Source organism: Lepisosteus platostomus, chromosome 18 (genome assembly GCF_059453375.1).
Source record: "Lepisosteus platostomus isolate fLepPlt1 chromosome 18, fLepPlt1.hap1, whole genome shotgun sequence".
Classification (NCBI taxonomy): domain Eukaryota; kingdom Metazoa; phylum Chordata; class Actinopteri; order Semionotiformes; family Lepisosteidae; genus Lepisosteus; species Lepisosteus platostomus.
The window spans coordinates 5,322,266-5,346,568 of NC_142628.1; the positions used below are offsets into that span (position 1 = coordinate 5,322,266).

Here is a 24,303-nt window from a genome sequence, read left to right on the forward strand (position 1 = left end):
AAAATATAAACATTTTAAACAAGGTTTTATATTACCTATATAATGTTCTAAACATTAATTATTAATTAAAAATAAATATAACTGTTCTTTAATCCAAATGCAGAAAACTGTTGATAAAAATCACATTTTAAGCTTGAAATATGTGCATATTTTGCATCGTTATAGGATATTTATAAAAATGTCGAAGGAAGGCATTTTAGGAATAACCTCACAATGTAATTGTCATGTACTATGGTTATTACTCTTGCCAGCAGTCACATTATTAACCAAAAGAAACAGCGCCCTTTCATGAAGATAGGTTGGAAAATATAGGACTTTGCAAGACAACACATGACTTAAGAATGGCTATCAACCCAGAGCTCCTTGGTTCTGTAGAAGAACAACCTGACAAAAGTAACAATCCTGAACACAAAGTGTACAGTATGTATAAAATAAACGTCGGGGGGGACATGCAGCCCCGTTACCTTTTTGAGCTCCCAAAGCCAAGCAAACGCCAAAAAGATTATGCGCAAGGAACATCTTAAAATAATGTTTCACTCAAGCTATAACATTGACTTGAATTCCTTAGCCTCTGAATCCAGACTCACCGAGTAAGTATTTTCTGCTGTCACCCTCTCCTCACTCTCATTCTGAAATTACACAGATAAGCACACGACAGAGCAGATTGAGGGCAACAGGAAAGTAGCCATAGCCATAGGCTCACCGCCTTAGCAACCCAGCAGTAAATGTATATTTTAGAGAAATTATTAAGAAAAGAAACTGGGAGACATTTAGTTCATTTGTGTTTCTTTCCACAGTGTTAATAGTAAATGTTAAAAACTGCTACACTACTGATACAGATATTTTTAGCATCACTTTGCTTAATTTAATGCAAAAACATAACAATTAACTTTTCTGCAATTTTTGCAATTTGCTTGTCCTATTATGCAAAAATTGTTTAATGCAGATGTAATAACATGAGGCAAAAAAGGCATGGAAATCCATAGTAACTGTGTAAAAATCATTTTATTAAAATTGAATGTTACTCTTATCACCAAAAAACAAAAAAATACAGTATGTCATGTTATTTCCCAGTTTTTAATAAAATATCTGAAAAAATATTTTTATAACTCAGAAGTATAATCCTACCATATGTTCATGTAAGAATATAATTTTAGACCAGAGTGTGCTAGACAATCAGCCCCTGGAAAAAAATTATGCTTGCTTTTCAGTTCCATTTTTTGTATTTATGGACCTCAGAGCATATTTTTTTGTATTTTTAATTATTCTTCCAGAATGTCTTTATTATATTTTCTCTACACCTAGATAGATAAAAGGGTGCAAAATAGTTCCCTGTTAGTGGTATAGCAAAAATGGCTCAAAAATGCAAAAAAATATGGTCAATATCCCATTAATGTATCAATGGTACAAGTAAGAATTATGTATTAGCCTGTTACAGTGTTAGAAGCACAGAAACTTAATGTTGTTGCTTCTAAAGAGCTTGCACATGCAACACACAACAAACAGTACAAGTCATTTCCTAAGAGTTTATCATGTGTTACTAGAACAGGAAAGATGAAGTCAGCTGGTCAGTTCTTCCCCAACATTCTTTCAGTGCATGAAGAAATGCAGGAAATGTCACAACATGAGCAGATCAAACCCCACAACCACATCAGCAAAGCACAAGACACCACGCCATCCCACTCAGCACAACATGAGAGCTCATCAGTCTCTGCCTGCTGCTGGTACAAGCACTGACCCATATGAATTAGGGAATGTCTTCATAAAAAGAAGCATTTTTAGGAAACAATTTTCCAGAACATTATAAGCAGTAAGCATTGTTCTGGTGTTGAATTGCAGTGAACTCAGAGTGCAGAAATTAGCACTTGAGGAAAATATATGATGAGTACCATCATTTAGTTACAAATATAATAAGAGTCAGACAGAGACAATAATAAATGGTTAAATTAAGAATATGCATATATTTATTACATACCTCTTATTTATATATTATGTTTGTTGCTCAAGAAAGAACAAGACAGATATGCTTTATACAGTATGTTTTGATTTTCATTAAAAAACAAAGTTTTAATGCTTATCAAACTGATGTCCAGTAAGTCCATGATTCTGTGTTCATTAACACATTGTGGGATTAACTATTTCCATATAAGATTAGGCTAAATGAGGCATGTGATGAATATATTATACCTCAGTCACACTACCGCACTAAAACTTCTTCTCCATCCCAACATATAACTTACAGGATAAAAAACAATGAGTAGTTTCTGTTAAGACATAGAAAAAACAAAAACATAGACATTCATCCTCAGTATGTTAGACATCTAAAAGGAAGTTGGTTTTAAACATACACGCTCCTTGCAGCAACACGCTAAGAGCAATTACCACTATTCATCGCATTCTTAAGAATAAAAATGATAAAAGTACCAATTAAAATGTTTATCGTTTTTTAAATCTAGCGTTTAACACAATATGAGCGAAACAAAAATCAATGGGCACCAAACCTTTCAGCTTGAACTGTAATGAAACACCCCAATGCTGTTGACCACTGTTGGTACCGTTTTATCACCACTGACGACACTCAGTACATTTGTGTTTTTTTCTTATGGTAAACCTTGTCCTGCTGTTTCTAACTCTGAGTGCTGAACGTGATGACGACTTCCACCGGTCAGAGGGCTGGCCTACCTTAAAAGTCGGGCTTTTGGGGGTGAGGGGGCTGAAAGGCTCCTCTCCTTCAGCACTTGAAGTGCTGAGGTGTTTCAGTCGCTTCTCTGCTGCTTCCATCCGCCTCTTCTCGATCTCCTCCTTCATCCTCCGCCTCTCCTCCTGCGAGAGAATTCACTCTGCTTAATCACGGGAGACGCCCCCCAGGGCCAGGCCACTCACTACTCCCACCCAGCAAACTACTTGCCAAGACACTGCGGACAAAAACAGCAAAACGCTTCGGCGGGAGCCAACATTTGCGAAGAACGGAAAACGAAACTCAGCCCCCATACACACCCTGTGCTCGATGATCAGTTCTTTTAAGAGGTCACGTAACCCTACATGACTAAAATAAAAGCGCAAAAGTCACAAAATAACTATAATTGATTAACCATTTATTATTCACTGCAATAATTAGCTCAGGAGCATTAGCAGAACCCAAGAATCAAATGCAAAGTGCAAGACGGATAATAAATTCATCCAGGAACTTGTGTTTCTCTACAAGTGAGATCTCCAGGCCTCCGTCCTCAAGGCTCCACGACTGGACAAGTGCATCTAGGGCGATTTTACAAACGCTGAAGGTTCGTACAGTATAATCTGCGAGAAGCGAAACGAGCCAAACGAGAACAGCCGTCTGTTACACGCGGAGAGCGGAGACCGGAGCGGCCCGTGGCAGGAGACGCCGGCGGCCGCCGGGGCGCTGAGCTGCTCGGCCCTCACCTCTCCCCTGAGCTGCCGCTCGTGCTCCTCCTGCCCCCGCCGCTGCTCTTCCTCCTCTCGGAGCCGCCGGCGCTGCTCCCTCCTCCGGTTCAGCTCCTCCAGCTCCGCCTCGGCCTCCAGCTGCTTCTGCCTGAGCTGCTCGAACTCCTGGCTCTCCTTCTCCTGGTGGCTGCGCCGGATCTTCTCCAGCTTCTGCTCGGTCTCCAGGAAGACCTCCTGCTCCTCCTCGGCCTCCTGGGACTGGCTGAGGCTCCTGGAGAGGAAGAGCACAGCGCGGTGAAACTCGAGGGCTCCTGGGGCGGCTGCGCCCTGACACGCGTGCACGAGGCTATATGGATTCCTCTTCATTTCCTTCTCATGCCCTTTATTTTACTTAACTGGTTCCATTCTTTACCCCTCTGCTCCTACTATACTTAGTACCACCATCCACAGTCTCCTCTGTGTATTGTAATGGTGTTTTATCTTGTGTATTCTTTTTATTTAATGTTGCTGTCATTCTGTAAAGAGCTTTGAGAAGCCACCTTTGAAGGCGCTATGTAAAATAAAGTTTATTATTATTATTCTCAGACTTTTTCACTCATAGCCGTTGTCAAAGAAGTCTTAAGACTTTGGGGGCCAATCACTTGGTGGTTTATCCATCCATTTCCACCTCTTTTCTAACTGCTTTATCCAATTCAGGGTCACAGGGGAGATGGAGTCTATCCAGTAAGCCCGTCTTTCTCAGAGCGGTCAGACAGACAGAAATACAGACACACGCACACACTCAGCGCCGGGGCCGATCTTCCCAGAAGCTGATTAACCTGCCAGGATGTCTTTGGACTGTGGGAGGAAACCGGAGTGCTCAAAGTAAACCCACACAGACGCGGGAAGAACATTGAACTCATTGAACAGGTTGTACCCCAGGTCCGGAACTGAACCCCCCGGTGCTGCGAGGCAGTAATGCTGATCCCTGCACTTGCTATGCTAATTCAGTTATACATCAAGTTTGTTCTTTGATGCAATCCATTCCATTTACTTTCATTTATTTGGCAGATGCTGTTATGCAGAGCAATTGAGAATTGCATCTATTAAAATTCAAAATTCAAATGGTACTGTATACATACTGTAACAGTAGCATAAATTGAAAATAAAATCACAAAAAAGCAGCCAGTTCAGCACTGATTAAGTGCAAGGATGTTGCAAAGTTCCTATGGAGATTTAGTGCCACTCAACAGAGATGAAGTAGCATAAGATTAGTATATATCACATTACAAACACTAGTAAGTCTTCCATATTTCAGAAGACGCTTGAGTAATCACTTTTACTTTTTAATTATTGACCACAGCATTTCAGAAATCACTTCACAGTATTTACTTCCTTGTTTATTTTATTTGAACATGGATTACAGTTTCACAGAAAGCCTAATTTCCAAATAGTGAAGTTTAGACTTCTGGCTGATTTCCACAGAACCCAGACAGTATAAGTTCATAATAACTACATAGAGTTTCCTCGTGATCGGTAATATAATATCTCAATGTACAATGCCACAGATTCAGCTACAAAGCTGCAAAAAAAGAAATTGTCTGGTGAGAAATGTTAAATGACATGGATTTCCACTTGTCCCTTCTAAGAGGGAACACAATATTTTGTCACAAATAATATCTGGGTCCTTGAAATGTAGCTAATGTTGTCTGTTACATTTGCTCTTTCTTAACTAGGTTTTTTTTTTAATCTTACATTTATTTCCAGCTTTGTACTCTGCAGTTCTCTATGAAAAACAAACACACCTTAAAATCATTGAACCAGAAAAAAATTACAGTTCCAGTTTCAGTTACCCCTGTCAATACGTGGGAACTACTGAAGCAGTCAGTCACATACTGTATTTGAGCCATACCATACTCTTTTGAAGAAACTGTCAACATTGGTAGAAAACAAAAAAAAACTACTCCTCTTGACTTTCTGCACTTTCACCAGTTAAAGAGGCCAATTCTTAAGATAAAACATTGCTATTTACTTCTGTGCGTTTACTCTGACCTTTCACATTATATCAATACAAACTAGGTGCCACATGTTCACAAGGAGGAAAAGAGGAAATTGTTTAATAACTAGAACCAAAAACCACACCCAGCAGGAACTGAAAACACTTTGGCTGATATTTCATGAGCCCTGACTAACGAAAATTAAATAAAATGTATTAACCTACTGAATAGCATTTGCTAATAATGAACCACTATGCAATTTATTATTAATGATCAATTATTACATGGATATTGTTCCTGATGTATTTAGGATTCAGTTACAACAAAAAAGAATACCTGTAGTAAATATTAAAATTTAAACTTAAACAGCTACAGTATATTGTTTTAAAAAGAAAGAAGTCAATGTTTTGAAAAACATATTTTGAAATATGGCACTTGCCATATTTGTACATATACATGTACACAAACATGTACATGAACATATGCTTTGTACATGTTTTTCAAATTGTATTTCTTTGTTTAAACTTCTGTAAAACTGTGTATTACTGTAGCCTTATAACTATAACACAGAAGACAGTTTACTTCCAGAATCGCGATTTAGATATTGAGTTTCATTTTGTATCATGGGAAACAATTCATGCTTTAAAAGATACTTGCTGTTTGCTTCTAAGTAGATGTAAAGTATAATAAAATAAAAAATAAATGAAATTAACAAATTTCATATATACTGTATAAACACATACACAAACATACATATAAATAAAAAATGCACTGTAATGCATTTTATTCCCAAATTTTCTGTGCATGTCAGAACAACAGCTTTGTATCGCAACTGGACAGTGATCTTCAACAGAAGAACAGTAACGTTGAATAGCGAGTTAGCAGATCTCTTCTAGAAGAACAGAAAGTGAGCACCCTGCACCTTTGGCAAAGTCAGTGCTGTCCAGGATATTGTATTATAAGTTGCAGTGAATTTCCACTTAGTTCAGAGAGATGACAACGTTGTTTTATGAACTGCACATTAATCAATTCCTGAATAAAATCAGTCCTACACTCAGTGGCTTAAAACATCATCTTAAATCTTTAGGAAATGATGGCGAACACTGCAACATGCTTGTGCAGTTCTTGAATTCGGTGCCCACAGAATAAGAATTTAATAGAAATTCCACTACCTGTGTCCGATGTGAGAGGAAGATGATTTCCTTTGTCCTGCCATTGCTAACTGGATCAAGAGTTGCAGCTGTGTCTGAGCACACAGGGCAACACTCAGGAAGGATGTTGGGCAAAAGGAAATGATGAAAGAAGCTATCATTGCCCTAAAGGATGTTATATTATACTGTAGCCATATGATATGGTTTCTTTGAAAAAAAAATTAAGATACATTTCAGAAATGGCCTTTTGCAATATTAAATAGACAGAGTGATACAGAAAGTAGGGGATGAACATGAATTTTTATACACACACATGTACTAATGCTGTTCGGGAGGACCCAGGTTCTGCAATCTTTTGGTGTTTCCCGATGAACAATAATAAAAGCAAATACATAACTAATTTGATTTTTACAAATATAACTTGGAAAAAGTTATGTTTGTTAATAGTTTAAGTAAATGAAATATACTGTATTTAAAATTGATTCAGTAACAGTGAATTAAATACTGTACTGTAAATTTCACCGTTCTGTTCTCTATACTCAAAGTGCATCTTATTAGTCAAGTCCCTGGAATAACAAATGGGAATAAAACAATGGTATCCAATCAATCAAATATCCAATCAAGCTGCCTGTCATTTCTAACTAATCTCACCCCTTGAACGTAATGCAAAAAAATATTTTTTGCATGCATCCTTCTTTTACCATGCACCATTCACTTAAAAACTGAAGCAAACCAGGGTTTGTCATTAAATACACAGTTGCCTGTTGTGGTATATTACCTCTGCATCCTTTTAGTTTGAACTAAATGTGATGTCACTTCCTCTTCAGCTGCAGCTCCATTGCTGTTGATGTGCCTCACTTCCTGTTGCAGGAAGACTTTGGATTTGTATGTGACCTTCAGCTCCTTCTTATTTTCCTTAACCTGGAAATCCAGATTCCGACAACTGTTATCTCCTGTGTTCCTGTGCATCTTTTTATATACATATCATTTTTTTTACAGACTATTTATTCACAGAACTCAAATTTAGTAATGTCCTATGACACGATGGTCTCGGAAAGAAAGGAGACCTTAACAAAAGAAATGCTCAAAGTTCTTCTAACTGCAGCTTTGCAGCTTGACCTGTCATTTAAATGAGAGGAAAAACAATTACAATTAAAGGCAGAAGTTTTTAGAAAATGAGAATTTTTAAAACATGTTACATCATTTCAGATAGATAACTACTATGAAGCTCCATATACTTATTTTTCCTACTGTATGTTGTGAAACAAATCTATCATTTAAAATGTCATGTGCCATTTCTTCTACAGTCTCTTCATCCAACTACAGTTTTGAATCAAGCTGGCATTTAATTAAAGTTATGCTCTTCTTGCTTATTGTATTCCATTAGAACAGTAGCTATACTGTACATTATCTATCATATATAAATATGTTTATCAGTATAGTTTATTAATTTATTATATACACTCATTATATTAGATAGATAATTATATAGAAGCTTTTTTGTTCATTTGGAAAATCCACAAGTGAAAGAAATTACCTTGTCATCCTTTTCTTTCCCTTTGTCTGCTGCCTGCCTTTCTTCATCTTTCCACGGTCTCTCATGGTCTTCCCTCTCTCTCCGTCTACCGGCCCCTTCTCCCGACCCGTGAGCATCCCCCAGGACCCTCCCATCGCTGGCCTTCCTCTCCCAGTCACCACACTGCAGTTCACCCTCTCGCTCCCCGGTTTCTCTCCAGCTTTCCGGAGTGGGCGCGGTGCTGGGCGCCCTCTCCCCAGCCCCCTGGCACTGCTCCTCCAGTCGCTTCTGTCTGCGCCTCTCCAGCTTCTGAGTCCAGTCGCTGAAGCCCTCGTCCTCCTCCAGCCCCTCCTGGCCGCTGGACTTCAGCTCACTGTCATACCTACAGCGGCAAATAACGAGCAGCTCCGTTTTAGCATCACGCTTTGGCTAAAGACTAATGCGAAATGTTTTCAGAGTGCGGACATGAAACACAGCCACAGCCATCATACACATTTGAAAAATGCACAGATCTGTTATGCAGACAATTTACAACACAACTCACGCCAGCTAGGTCAAACAAGCACTGCATGATCTGACAACCATATCCTACAGGGCCTGATGCAGATGCTGGGTCTGAACACTTACTGTACATGTATATTCACACCATGGGTAGGAATATGTTGTGGGACTAAGCTACTGTAAAGCTCTTTACTTCTTTGCTCAGACAGAAAGAAAAGATTTCTTTAAACCAAAAGCTATTGCAGACTGTCAGAATGGTGTCTGCTATATATAATGCCTGATTATGAGTTACTTGCAATTGAAATCTCCTGCCCTAAGTGTGACAAATTTTATTTGGGCATCATTTTCAGATCTGATCTTCCATTCACACACAAGTGCTAAATAACCTTTTTCACTCTATTTGAAATACATGGGCGAGTTTGTGAACTCCTGGATCTCAGATCCCACTTGATTTACTGTATATGGTAAACAAGAGAGACTGCCTACATTAGCCTACACTCAGTGCCAATTCCAGCAGCACTGAAAATCATTCTATACACTGTTAATAAGCCAAATAGAACCCCTACCAATGGTATTTCAGTTGTCTACAATATTTTTCAAAAGCATGTAAAATATCAGTAGAATAATGAAATAATTAAAAAAAAAACAGAAAAAAGGGCATAATGTGCACACTTCATTCTGTCAAAATGTTTTCTGAAGAACAAATGCTGGCAATAAAAATAAAAAAAACAAAATAGCTGACACTGAAATGGTAGGCCTTCAAAGAAGCAAATAGCTATTAAATATTTAAAAGAATTACAGAAAATGCAAAACATTTTAAAATCAGAATAAGCAGAAAACACATTGGGAGATTAGAAGAAAGATTAAATTATGATTTACTTAATAATGATACCTGGAACACATACCAAACCTTCATTTCATTTATCAAAAAGATAACACTCTTCCTTACCATCTGTATTTAAACAAATTACACCCTAGGGTGCAATGTAATGGTAAATATTCAAAGGACTAAAGAATTGCAGCACTTAATCATCTTTAGAAATTAAAAATATTACAGTATATTAAAACTGGAGAAGCCCACAGTCTGCTAATAGCACTACAGATAACCACTTCAGATAACACAATGATGCACTTCAAAACCCTAACCCTAACCCTACCCTTTACCCCATGAAAGACAATTTTATTACAACTTCAGGGTACAGGTTGGAGAAGCAAACAGAATGGAGGGAGCTTTTGAACTCAAAGGTTTTATGTAGATTTTAAAAGAACAAAACGGAACCAAATTACCACTATTGGTTATGGAATAAAAATCGCAAACAAATATACTGTACTAAGGGAGGCAATGTGAATTCAGTAACTGAGATACTTAACAGCCTCTCCTTGAATACACAGCAGAACGAGCCTGTACAGGCTCTATCACCGCATCACTTGATTGGCAGCAGGACTAGTCTGTCTGTCTGTTTCTCCCACATACAGGTACCTATAATTCAGCAACTGCTGTAAATCCACACTAGTGGAAATGAGAAACAGGATGAGGTGCAGTTTTTTAAAGACCTGCTTAGCTGTTATATACTGTAGCATGAGTTCATCAATTAACACTACCACCCAGACATCAAAAGCAATGAGGGAAACAGATGTTTCTGTTTTTAGAGTCTTTTTTCTACACCACATGGCCTAGTGTGAGGTAACTATACCGATGGAACAAATGAAGCAACCTTCAGTTACACCTGATTACCTCATACCGAAGGTAAAAAAGTGGTTAGAGGCATTGGTAAACAGTGGTGACTGTTTAGACTTGTCACAGCACTTTTTTCATGAGGGTGCTGACATTGTCATAGCAGGCTTTGAGAAATAATTGGGCTGAAAGGAAAACCTCACCTGCGAAACAGACCATTTTAAAAGAACGCTGAATTGGTATAATAAGCATGGAAGAAGTTTAATATAAAACAAGATGGAAAGTTAGAATCATTTACCGGATGGTAAATTATATTAAATCTGGCAGCTTCTTATAGACAGCTTGTAATGCATACATGAATTCCCTATCATTTTTATTCCTGCAGGTATATGTTCCGATTACTATGAAACATTTCAGACAAAGAATTTCTGCAGCTACAAGAAATCATGTATATCCCTCTGAAACATAAATTATATTACAGAACATCTTGCATGCTTCAAACACTCCAGGTCTTTGTGTACAATACAATTAATTTTACTGAATGGTCTTTCTGATTCCACAAAAATATACAAGGTTTTCTACAGCCATCTTAGTTGCAGATGAACTGATACAGCTATCACCGACTGAATTTGCAACTGAAAATACTAAGCACAAAACATACTAGTTACAGCTGTCCCATACTGTCATTAATTAATCTAATTGAAAAAAGAAATGAGCGTTGCACAAAGATGCAAGACCAATCCTCTTTAACATGGGCTATACAGCGTTAAAAAACATGACGTACTGCCATTTCCGCAGTGGTGGTGCAGTAAACATTCTTAGGCGCTTGGGTAATGAAAAGGCAGCTGTGACTCCTCCACAGAAAGAGAGTCTGCTCATGTTCCGTGGGCCACCCCATTTAACCTTGCAGTGAACATCCTCACCCTGTGCAAGCATTCTCAACATTGTGCTTGTTTCTCTACAACACATGCTGCGCAAGTGCAGACTGGACCACCAGCTCAGAAGACGTACTCCATTTAGCAAAAGTAAAATAAAAATCCCAAGACAATTAAGTACTGAACTGCCTAATGAGTCAAAAATGGCATGATGTACAGTAGACCATATAGCACAATGTAAAACATGTTAAACATCAATATAACTAAAAGTTGTACAGTGTTTCGGGCATATGTGCTATCTAAAATATCAGCATTGGAATTACTGTAGGTGGTTTTTCATTTTTTCGTTTTCATCTTTTCATTTTCCCAAAAGAATCCACATTATTTTAGCCATTTTTGAAGCATCTATTCTTTTGGTTTTGTTGCTAATTGTAGTAGCTTGTGTTGCAATATTTGTATTTTTTTTCATAAGCACAATAACACACTTCAGACAGGGTAGTGGCTACATCACAGCACTGTTCAGGTGGTTGGAGATGTATCCTTGATGTATCCTTGAGCCTCATAATTCACAAACCACCCTGGTTGCATGGCAATTTACTAACTACTGCAGTCCATGCCATTAGTTGTGTTTATGAACACTTCAGTGCACATGCTGTTTAAGTGAAAACACTAGCTTTGGGATTTCACACTCTGTGGAAATATGGACCCTAAAGACTTTAATCAGACAGCATCAGCTGTTTTACATCGAGACTTAAGTTAGGCAAACTGCAATCTGTGAATACTAGTTGCTCTGGATGACTAGGTTTAACTATATTTCTCAAGATAAACAGTCTTTCTTCCAATTCTTAAAGGGAAAAGAATACCAATGAAGTAAAAGAAACTGAACATACAGTTAGCAACAAAGAAACATTAGCATTTATTTCAGCTACTGTATATTTATATTTGTATTCGGTAGGTTTTGTAAAACATCTGATGTCATAGTTAGCCCCTTCACCATTCCCTTAGTACCCTTACTCTCCAACAGGTAAACAAACGCATGGCTCAAGGCCATTTTGAAGTTATTTCAATATTGCATATACTATTTTAAAATGGAATGTAAAATCTTTCTGAAAACAAACGTTTCAAAAAGGAACCAATTTCAGTTGCACTTGTCAGCCATGATGTGAAATCAGTGGTACAGAGTCACAAATAAAAGGACTGTGGACATATAGAACAAGCTATCCAGCCATATTGTTGAAACCCATAACCTAGCTTCCTTCAGGAAATGGCTGGATGAGTTCCTTGGATCAAGTAGGTATCCTTCATCAATTAATTGATCCATAATCAAGTAATTTAATCCTGGGATCAAGTACTATTAATAGGTTAGGAGGACTGAATGACCTCCTCTCATTTGTAACATTTCTTGTGTAGGATGCCTCATGCTGCCACCTCTTTTTAACCCATTACTTACTGACTGTGCTCAGCTGGCTGGCCGTCTTCTGAAACAAGTCCTCCCATGCTGGAGGTCTGGCTTCGAAATGCCTCTCGAGCCCTTCGTCGACGCTCTCTGGCAATCTCTTCCTCATCCTCTATGCTCCTCTGTGCTGTCAGTCTGAGAGGAAGCAGAGGAACAGAACTAATGCATTGAAAAAAATGAAAATTAAAATAATTTATTTTTGTTCGGGTCTGATACCAAGAAGAAGCATTCCATTTTTTTCTTTAAAAAAAAAAGCCACATAAAACATTAAAGGAAGCCATGTAAATCAGTTTTTCCAGACATTCATATAGAGATACGACAGGGAAGTATTAAGATGATGGCATCAGCCAACAATATAAAATCCCATTCAGTCACATTAAAACAAGAAACTTGGCATGAAATGAAAAAGTGCGGAAATTTACAATGACCTCTGAGCACATCTTTCAAAACAATTGCTTTGAGATTTATTAGTCTCCATGTTGCCAGAGGTGCAGCTGCTTCACGATTTAGAGGTCGTTGTGAGTGAATACTTCCAAACAAAAGTAGGATTTGAATCACCAAAACATCTTTTCTGTTTACGTGGCTAATAAACACACTTTATGAAGGCCATTCTTCAAAACCAATCAGAATGATTCTGCCAGAAACAGCATAATTCCCTAAACTAAAATCACGTCAATGACTCAGCAAACAAAAATGTTGTAACAAAACTGTTAAATTGAATTTTTTTTCTGTTGGAAAGCATATTTTATATATTTATCCTCAAAGTAAACCATGTCATCAAATCTGAGCACAACCAAACAATAAAGTTAAAACAGTTGCATTGTTACAATTAACTGTATTGTTGTACAACAGATAAAATATTAGATTCTTATAGAGCTAGAAAGCTAAAAAATATACCTAGATTTTTGTTAAAGCAAAAGAATCAGAAATAACTCAAATGTATCAGATCATGCATAACAATGCAACATGAAATTCATGATTCCCATAAAACTAAATGGTTGATTCTTTGTTAGAAATAGAGTAAAACTGGAGACTATTTTCAAACAGCACCTTTTCTAAGGTATCCACAGAGGTAAAGAAAACTAGAAAAGGACTGGTTGGTCGAAATGGAAAAATATTCTTAAAAACACAAGGGACAAATGTGCAGCAACTTGTCTTGTGAGGCATTAGTCCAAAAGCTAACAGATGTAAATTGACTTAATCCCACTAATACAGTCAGGGTTGACTGTCTGGGAGATCCCCGTGAGAATGTGATTGTTTTTTTCCTCCTAAAGTTGGATTTTGGTTAACGGAAATGACATTTTTAGTTAGGAGCGTAGGAGAAACTGACGCGTTTAACTGTGAGAAGCTTGCAAGTTCATACCCATGAATCCCCTGGAGAAACGTTGCCTGAAGCTGAAATGTGAACATCTCATACTGTGCTTCATAAACGTCTGCAATACTGAGTTTTAAGAGCCAGTGCATCAAGAACTTATGAAATAACCAATGGCAATCATGTTTCAAAAGTATGCTGCAATTCAGATAACTAAAAGAAGCACAAAATACCACATGATCCTACTTTACTCTACCCTTTACAGTTATGCATTATTTTGTGTTTTTATAAATAAAAGTGTTTTTTTTCTACCATTAAAAGGTTGATTGCCATTTGTGACACTGTGGCATTTGTTTTCTGGAGTACAGGGCCCACACTGAGCCACTTCACATTAAATAAGAACACGGGGCTTCTTGACACATTAACTCGACAGAAATAAAATGTGCACTTCAATACACATTTAAGCCACTTCACAATGAAGTGCCATCCCAAGCAGGCTACATTTCAAGTGCGGTTGTTTATGCTGGAGACTCTAGAAACATGAATCCTATCACAAACATTAATCCATTTTGTGCAAGTCAGCCTTAGCCTCCGTCTCATGCTGGGGTTCAACAGGATTACACTGCTGGCAGACGACTGCACCTCTGAAGTGAGATATATTAGAGAGGGCAGCTGAGTCTGGTCTCCATGGTGATTACTGCTTCCTTCCTATTAGATTTAGAGTAGTCTGCAGTCTTTCTCGCCAGCGTTATCCAAGAGCTAAGCACAATTTTGCAGCTTTTATTTCAAAACTTTCAGGAGATCTTCAGCAATACTAAAGCCGGCTTAGGAAAGATATTTCACACAATACTGGATACAGCACAATACAGCGTATACTGGATATGATTACATAAGTGGTGTGCAATTGTGGTTTCTCAGTTCCTTTGTTTTTTAATGATTTGTGTATTAAAACTGTCATTTGTTCTATGAATAAACAGGCAACCAACACAAGATAAAATCAAGGACTGTAGCTGCTTTCAACAGCTCTAAAATCTATACCTATTTATGAATACATGAATATATAGTCTATATGATTTAGAAATATTGGAATTTGAAATCTGAGCTTCTGGGGAGACACAAAGTAATGTATAAGGATGCTTTATACTATTTGGAGTCTAATACAGAAGGAAAACCAGAACTTCTGCTAGAGCTACTCCCAGTCAGTGCTGAGAGCATTGAAATAGCCAAGCCACTTCATTTTAGATTGTTACCTTCTGGGTTTAGTAATAAATATTCACAGTTTTGAAATAGACCAAAGTGGAGGTGAAAAAACAAAGACATTTCATGATGGGTTTTTTTATGATCACAAATACTTTTAACATGCATTCATGAGTCTCCTGGGGTTTCAGTGTTACTTAAATCTGAATGTTATTTGACTTTGGCATCCATTGCAAAAGATAAAGGAAGAAACCGTGGCAGAATATTGTAAGAGCTGTCTGTGTATCCTCTGCACAGATGTTAGTAGCTCTAGCAACAGTAGTTTTGGGTTTCTTATTCACATCTAGAGTCTCAGACCATCTTCATATTGAAATGTTTTATCACTTCCCATGCCTGGAATAGGAAAGCAATAGGAATCAGGTAACTTTTATGTGTACTGTTGACAAAACGCATTTTGGTCACTAATGCAGTTGTTATGAGTCTTGAAAACTCAGATTTCAGACCCCCTAATCATTAGAGGATGCTGCCTTGGTGCTGGCTTTTTGTAATGGGCTTAGAGGCCAGCATCTAGTTTTGGTCAAAAACAGTTGGAAGTTCAGAAACAATATTCACCTTGCATGGGAAAGGATTGAGGCAGGGTATTACTGTTAAATCTTTACTTTTGAGCTACAAGTGCTCTGCCCTGTTCCTCTTCTGTCCTAACCACTGAATTAGATCATTGCACTGGCACAGCGAAGAGTAAAAAAAAAAGGGGAGAGGTTAAAAGGTTGCATCGCAGCTGTAATTAGGTTGAGGTTTGGAGAGGCAGATTTCACAAACCGCACATTCAGGACCTGTGGGACAGTTCTGGAAGGGAAGGACCTTCCCCAAAGGCAGCTGAATTCACACAGCTTTGCCATCCTCCATGAAATGACTGAAAGTATTCAGCAAGGCCTTAGTAAAGAGCTGTACTGACTGTTCAAGGAGACAGACCATAGTCAAAACAGACATGCCACAAGAAACCTGGAAAAATACTCGCGCAGTGTAAGAGCACAACTCACAATGAGCATATACAATTTTCAAATGGGCATGTTGATAATTTTTTTCTGCTTCTAGAATTAAAAAGCAAATTAACCAATTTCTTAGTCAACTACACGACCAGAGCGTCTGATTTTAAATACAGTACGTGTGTGTGAATCTCTCTACAAAACTAAAATTATACGCGACTAATTACAAAAGTGGTTTCAAAACATTAGGTGCAGGTTAGCGCCCCATCTTCCTGGCTTGGAAATGTTTGCAATCATTTTTCTATCTCCACATCCATAACAGCACATGTCCCATCATGCCTGCTTGGTGAAAAAAGTTTAAACAAAACAGCACATTGTTAGAAATCCAGATGGTGTCACATTACGTGTCGCAGGAGATGATGATTAATAGGTTCAAAGTGGGAACTGCAAGAGCTTAGCAACTGCTCAGATGAAATGAAATGGGTCACCTCAGGATTGAGTCTTGGCAAGTGCACGCTGGAAAAGATCAGCAAGGTTACTGTTTGAAGACCCTGTTTTACTGTTGTTTATGCATTCACTCATTTTAGGTGCTGGGTAAGCATTTATACTACTTTATTCACTACAAAAGGTTCCATTAAGTTGCAAAAATAACACTTGAAAATAATATGCATACAGTGTATCTGTCTCTTTCTTATTGTTCAGACTTGTTTTCACTAAGAAGAACAGTGATAAATCAGGAGAGGCCATTCAGCTAGCTTAGTTAGTAGACAGGATTTCGTCTGGCCATGTCTTTAAGGAAGACAAGATCTCTTCGCCATACTGTTTGCCTTTTTTATAGCTTCCCCACATTGTATAGAAGATGCAAATGATGCATCAACAGAAGTACCTGAATCTTTCTTTTAATATGCAGCCTCCTCCTATGATTATTTTCAATCCGCTCAGTTGGCAAAGAAACATTTACTTTTTGATTTTTAAGAGGTATGTAATAACAGTCTTCCAATTGTGGGCCTGGAGTAAATGATGAAGGCACAAAGGAAAGAAAATCAGCTGCTAGATAAAAAATGTGTTGCTACACAATGTGCAGGCACCAACAGTCCAGTTTAAAGATATAGTAGTCTGCATTTTGTGGGGAGTGCGGCCTTGGAGAGCCTTGAACACTGCATTATTTAGCATGAAGATTGGCTTCAGTACAACGTGCAAGATCTGGCACTATATGCTATTTTTCCAGTGCAAAATTTCAAGTTTGGCCGTTAAAGACTGCCAGATATTCAAAAGGTGGCTGTCACAGAAATCTCCACCAAGAAAGCAAGACAGGAGCAGAGGGGTGACTGTAACTCTTTAGCTGAAGAAATCAGAATAGTCCACACAGCTCCCGATCCCATTACGTAGTTTAAATGAACTTTTTAATAATAACATACTTAAACTTGTTTTTCCACATGCCCACATGGAATTAGGAGCTGCACTTGGATACGATATCACTTTTACAGTTCTACTGCTGCTAAGAAAAATGAACTATAAGCAAAATACTGTTATTTTTTATTTCTTTTCTTATATACCCAGTCAGAGAATGCATTATCTACAGAAGGGGTAAATCTACAGTACCTCTCTTATCCTCAATCACTAGATTCTGTTTCCCTATTTTGAATCTAATGAGCAAAAGATGAAGAGCTAGTTATTAGACCAGCCATCTGATAAGTAGAGATAACTGACCTCTAGTATTCAGATGATGCTCAAGGTAATCCAGCTTTCCTGTCAACACTGGGGACACTATCTTCAGTGCTGAGTGTAGTCTGCTTATCTTGACAAAACTGGGAAACTGACTTGCAGTGTGACACCAAACTTCTTGATGAAGCACAAAGAAATTCAGATTTTAATTTAATAATTCCAGCAGTCTGCTGTACATTAGAAATGTATTACATCAGTTATATTCTAAGGGGATGAGCAAGATGAAAACGACTTCAGAATTCTAAATGCAGTATTTTTAATAAAGTGGCAGGATTGTCAAGGTCGACAATGGTATCCTTGTTACAAGTTTCTGTTTAGATAAATGCAGTCCTTTCTGCATGAGGGCTAATTCCAGAATGTGCTTTTTTCCATTTGTATGAAAAGCCAAGTGAACTTTGTAACACAGATATCAGAAAAGACAAAAAAACAAGGTTTCATTTACAAAAGAGATCATTGAACTAGAGAAAATGTCATGTTGATGAAGCCACAAACAGCTCACCAAGAAGTATTGAGATGAGTCACTGAATGTGCTAGAAGGGACTTTTGACAAATTCATGCAAAGAACATGATTTTACATGCATAACAGCTCAAAGTTACAAAAGACTTACTTTAACCAGTACTTTGACGTACTGATGTACTTTGTCTCATTGTAATGCAGGACCTGTTTCATTTAAGTTATACCATCTGTATGCATTAGTTAACCCTGCATGTAGGCACTCTGTTTCTTGATGCTGTCATGGAGCAATTGTGCTCCTGAGAATCACTAAGATCTACTTTATCCATTAGCCACCTCATGGATTAAATAATTACACCTAATTCTAAAGCGAGGTTGCACTTTAAAAATAGGGATGATCCTTCATTATGAAGATTATTATGCCGAAGGATGGCAGATAACCATATCAAGCGCATATATGCATTGTTAAAATTTTGCAAGAGGTTAATTCCAGGATGAAACAGACATGAACCTTTACACATTGAGATGCGCTTTATACTCATGGACGGGCATGATTAAGTAGACATTGGTTTTGGCAAAGCACTCCAGTATAGTTAAAATAACGATGTGCAGCAAGACGACCTTAAAAAAACAACAACTGTTGTGTCATCTCCAAAACAATCTTCCTTCAAAGAAATAAGAAAACTCTGTTGTCTCTGTTACATTATGTGTATGTGCTCTATTTTTACCAATCAGACGAGAAATATTTTGTGCCAATATCCAACATTGCACAACAAATACACATGGCTCTTAAGATGCCAGCAAAATTGCTAGAGCACTTTCCCTCTCTTTCATTGAGCTTTGACATTGCTAGTGTGATAAAAGCTGGCTAACCCATGTGTGTTTTATAAGTGAACATTTTCTTACTTATTTCCTTAGCTATGAAAACTATCGTAACTTGTACCTTAAATGTCAGACTCTGTCATTTCACACTCAGAAGGTAATGAAAATGTTAAAATGGAGGTGGGAGATAGTTTCCAAATCACAAAGTAATCGCAGTCTCAATAGTACCATACTCAAATAGGTTGATTATTAATTGCTGCATAAAGATTAATTAATTATTCATTAATAACTGTCACCAAGAAATACAAAGAGGTTAAATGCCATATATTATGTCTTTGCATTTCTGTTAAAACATCCTTTCAAAGCTGTAAATGTTTAATGTTGCATTGAAATTGCGATTTTTTGTTGTAAGTGCATCCAGTGTGTACAAGAGTTTTTTTTTAAACCCGGGAGTTAATCATTGCACTATGACTGAGAATGCGCCAGTGTACAACTGGATCAGACCTCATTTCCTTCTGCCCCAGGGTTTGTTAGGTTCAACTGCAATCTGTAGGGTTCTCAAAATTCCATTGGTTTTTGTATTTGTGTTTTATATATGATGAGATCCCAGTGCTAATTTTTCAGTTATCTTGTGTACAATTTTAACTTTATGCAGACTTAATATTGGGGAAACAGCAACTTGGATGACTACAGAGTCAATAGAGAAGACCTTTTTAGAACATTATCTGGATTACAAGCATTTGGCTTACATACTAAGCAATAATGTTTCACAAAGGTCATATGTACAGTAATAGTCTGACCATACTTTTTACACCCCCCAATAATATTTCTATAACCACTTGTCTGGTTTGGAAACCATTGTAAGTTTCCCTTAATACTCATATTAAAATAATATTACTGCTCCCCAGTCTATCTGTACAAAAACCTACCCTTAGGATGCAAGCAGGTACGTTTAAGAATTATCACCACTTTTCACTGCTGTTGGTTTTTATGTGGAACTTGTACAATCTTTCTGCAGTAACTGCCTGTGGTTAAATTTGTTTATTATATATTCCAAACAGCTCACCCTGTTTTGCTTTTATTTAATAAACAGGATGATACCAAATGTACACATTAGTTCCATATACAAATCAAAGCTTCTACATTTTTTTATGGGGTCTGGGGGAGTGGGGGGAAGGTTCCATGGATTTTCTGAATACATGACTCTGGAATCCTTAAATCATTTCATAAATAAATAATCCCTATGTATCCACAAACACTATAGTGTAACAAACCTCAAATATTGTACTTCGTTATTAAAAACTGCTGCTACTTTATTTTGAAAAGTATAATGCAGGTAAACGGAAAACACAAAATTTAAGATGAGCCTCTATTTTTACAAAATTAATCTCCATGTGGCCTAGTGTGTGCTTTAACACAGATGTTCCACAAACACAAAGCAAACAACCCTTTTCTATAATGTTCTGTTGAAAGGTAAGCAAGGAATGTCCCAGACTATTTGTGTTGCCTGATTCCAAAACTGACAGACCTTGGTAGAAAATTCTGCTGAAGGATGGAAGTATTCTGAAAGTTTATTGTCCCTTCCTGTCAGCCACTAAAACCCACCACATTCCTTTGTGTCTTATCTAACTGTTATCATAAACAGTAGGGACACTGCAAGTGAAGGGAGTTAGATTAAATGACCAGGATTGAGCAATGCCTAATGTAGAACAGCACTGATACTGGGTCAAAGAGGAAAACAAATATCAGAGAGGGCTTTATGTCCTTATCTTTAATGTTTTACCTCTGACATCAGTGATCACTTGCAGGGTTAAGATAAAGAGATGCAAGGCAGACCCAACATTGCACTGATTCAAACCAGAATCTAACTAGACCCAGACCTTTGGCTATTCCCCTAATTACACAAGAGATCTAACACTAGATAAGGGATATTTGGCACGGTAGTCTAATAGAAAATATATAGAACCACAATTACATATTTTATGATGGAAAAATGCTACATAATATAGAATAGCACTTTCATGAATCATTTCAGATACTGTACAACATGTAGAACTGTCTGTTTTACTTGAAATTCAGCTGTATAAAAGTCTCAATATGTGGTATTATTGGAATCGGCTAAAATGCTGTAGTTCCTGTTCAAGCAATGTGGTAAAGCGACGATAAAATTATTTTTACCAAAGCCTAATCGCTTAAACCGATTATCCATTTTCAATATGATAAGTCCTATGTGTACATCAAGTGCTGGATTCAAAATCTGCAATAGCCAGTAAAAAAAATGGCAAAACATCAGGAGTAGCTACTGTGTTAATGCCACCCTCTCCTCTCTTCCCTAAAAGCAAATGGTACCACACCTGCTGCCTACAGTTACTTGAAAGGGAGATACTGTATGTATTGTCCGCAGGGCATATTCATCCCTTCTTGGGATGGACGTAAACTTAATAAGAACTGGAGTGATAATTTAGTACGAGTTGATATAACATTACTTCAAATCAGTTGGTATGACCACGAAATGATCAAATTCATTATCGTCTTGTTCTACCAATGTGTTTCAACCCAGATAAAGTGAATCCCAGACTCTTGATATGGAGGTTGCATATACTGTACAGTATAAATATAGTTTATTCACTCGTTCACAGTGCATATCAGTGAATTTAATTGTCTTATCTGTAATCTACACAGAAAGGATAACCAGATTAGAGGTCTTGGCTAGAGAATGCTTTGAAACTGGAAATTTCTAAGCTAAATAGCTTGATATTACAATGGCCAAGCCCAATTCCTGTGATCATTCTAAGTGCCAAAACAACATGAATCAAATAAGAGAATACAACAAATTAATATATTTATAAACCATAAGGATACTTTATTTAATTAAAAAAATAGCGTATAGCCCTTATGTCTCTGCTTCAAATACCATAATTTCAAAATGTTGATACGTATGAAGACACTTGTCTGTTGAGTAGAAATTAGGTCTTGGAAAGGCGTCTTCCAGGGAATCATAGAAAAAAAGATCAGAAAAAGATTACTGTAAATGCACAAGCTGATAACAGAAATATTGTAAGGATTTGTCTGAAGATTTGGAGAATGACTGTTAAGGTGCTACTGATATGGTACAGATTCAGTTCACTGACAGGAGGATTTTAAAACAGGAATTGGTTCTACATAGTTTCCAAAAAGTATTAAAACTAACACGTCTTTACAGTCTATCCAACTAGAAGGCAAAGCATGCCAACAATTTTATCAGCTTCAGAAAAAAAAAAATCAACCTCCTGAGTGAGGTGAATATTAATGCCACCGATGGTAAAAAGAAAATCGCTTTCGCTATTAATGTATGAAGAAAGCTGAGGAATTACTGAATCTTTCAGAGCAAGCCGTCAGCATTACCCTACTTTAAGGTCAAGAGGTTAATCTATAGGTTTTCAGATAAGGGGCTCCGTTTACCTTTCTTTCCTTTCCTGGAATTTTAAAAAGAATCAGAAAGACAGATTGACTTAGCACTTTGTATGCTTTAATATTGTTCTGCTAAATGTGCTGCGAAAAGCATTTTAAAAAAGATTTGAAACTAATTGGAAAGTTTTGCAGAAAAATCTGCATTGGGTGTATTTTTTCAGTAATCCTTAATTAGGTTTACTAATGAACATTCAGCAAGGGGTAGGGATATCCTCAGACACTGGAACAAATGTAGTTATTTCAATCCTTTATGAACTGTACTTTACTCACCACAACCCAATCAAATTGTTTTAAATAAAGAAAGTTTTACTATATCAGAGATCATTTTTGAGGCTTGGTCCAGAGAAAACTTTTGATTTCTAAAAAATGTAGGAGGTAAAAGATGTAGGAGAAATTCATCTAATTGAAAATAATTTCAGTGCTATGATCAGATTATTGCTTTTGCACTTGTATTGAAATTTTTACCTAAACCATTTATCATACATCATTTGATATAATTTATCATCGTGCTTACCACCTACACCGGTAATTTACCTGTGTTTTCAGAGCTTTTCTTAGAAAAGAGAGCTGAGGAAATGACAGCATTATGTTTCTTATTCAACTTTGCAAATATTTCAAGCAAATTAAACAAAAAATGTAAATTTAACTTGCATTCACAATGGATACGCTTTGTTCAACTCACCTTAAGAGGTTCTGCAGACCTTTCTTGCTCGAATTTCTTCGGAGGATAACACTTGACATCTTTTGCTGAAGCCCTTTACTTTTTTTAAACAGAACAAAAAGCCCAGAGTGAAACAACTCTCGTTTCACAGTTTATAAAGGAGCCTTTCTTCTTGTACAATCCCGAAGAGTGGTGTGAAGTTTCCAGGAAGGATCTTTAGTTTTTTTTTCTCCTTTCTCTCCCTCTCTTTCAAAGACACGCTTCCTCTGAGGTCCTCTCTCCTGCGCTGCCTGGTGAAAATGTCAGGAGGGAATCTTTCAGCTCTTGTTCTTCTAAGCCAGGCAGGCTTAGTCACTGCCCTGCCTCCCCTATCCTGCATGTGGTTCTCATTGAAAGCTTCAGAAACCTGGCCCAGCATCATTTCCCTTGCCTGGGTCTGCACAGACTGCTGGTCATGTGACTTTCCCTGGGGGAAAAGTAAGATGATACCAACAGCCTCCCACCCCCCACCCCCCCCCACTAGCATGCATACAAAAGCATTGGCAGAAACAATTGGAAGCAGTGTATATACTACAACAAACAGAAAGGCTGCCGTACGTGAAGGACAAAACCACAATTAAAACATACATCAGCAGAATTTCCCCCCTCAGAGCCCTGGCATACCAAACGACCTGCTGAAATGCCAAAGAGATCAGATTTTTAATGATCTCTTTAGGCAAACTTTCACACTTTTTTCATGTAGGGAACTCGCATCAAAAAATGATCACATAACACTATCAATAGATCTGCTTTTGATCCTTTTTTAAACATGTCACTTTTACTCCTTATCAGAAAAAGGTCCATTTTACATGCAGGGCTGTGGCAACATTCATATTCTTTATATTTAATTTCAATAAAGAATGTTTTAATTAAAGACCTCAAATTCCCTATTGTGGTTGTGATTGGTGTTAATGATCAACTAAAGTAACAGGAGGTTGGATTCATACGGTACTCTTTCATGTGTATAACCAAGTTGTTTTTTTTGGTCTAATGAGTAAATGCAAAATCCTAGATTTTTCTCTTTTAATTCAGCTTTCAGATCACCTCAATACCCCATATTTAAAACTTTAAATGTGCAGTTTTGTTTTCTGCATGTAAACACTTA

General features: G+C 37.3%; 1 protein-coding gene across 3 annotated transcripts in view; it reads right to left on the minus strand.

Moving 5' to 3' along the window:
• Positions 1–23,558, minus strand: part of lsp1a (lymphocyte specific protein 1 a) — a 45,548-nt gene extending 21,990 nt beyond the window's left edge. The window contains exons 1-8 of one of the 3 annotated variants that reach the window (XM_088611595.1): positions 23,181–23,557; positions 21,963–22,033; positions 12,547–12,687; positions 8,067–8,427; positions 7,308–7,450; positions 3,421–3,673; positions 2,683–2,823; positions 588–629 (exon numbers count right to left, since the gene is read on the minus strand). In XM_088611595.1, the coding sequence (XP_088467721.1) occupies positions 588–629; positions 2,683–2,823; positions 3,421–3,673; positions 7,308–7,450; positions 8,067–8,427; positions 12,547–12,593 (987 nt within the window). In that variant the 5' untranslated portion in view covers positions 12,594–12,687; positions 21,963–22,033; positions 23,181–23,557. Of the gene's footprint in view, positions 1–587; positions 630–2,682; positions 2,824–3,420; positions 3,674–7,307; positions 7,451–8,066; positions 8,428–12,546; positions 12,688–21,962; positions 22,034–23,180 lie in introns of all 3 variants that reach the window. The other 2 variants (XM_088611592.1, XM_088611593.1) reach the window with 2 other exon arrangements.
• Positions 23,559–24,303: the final 745 nt, after the last annotated feature.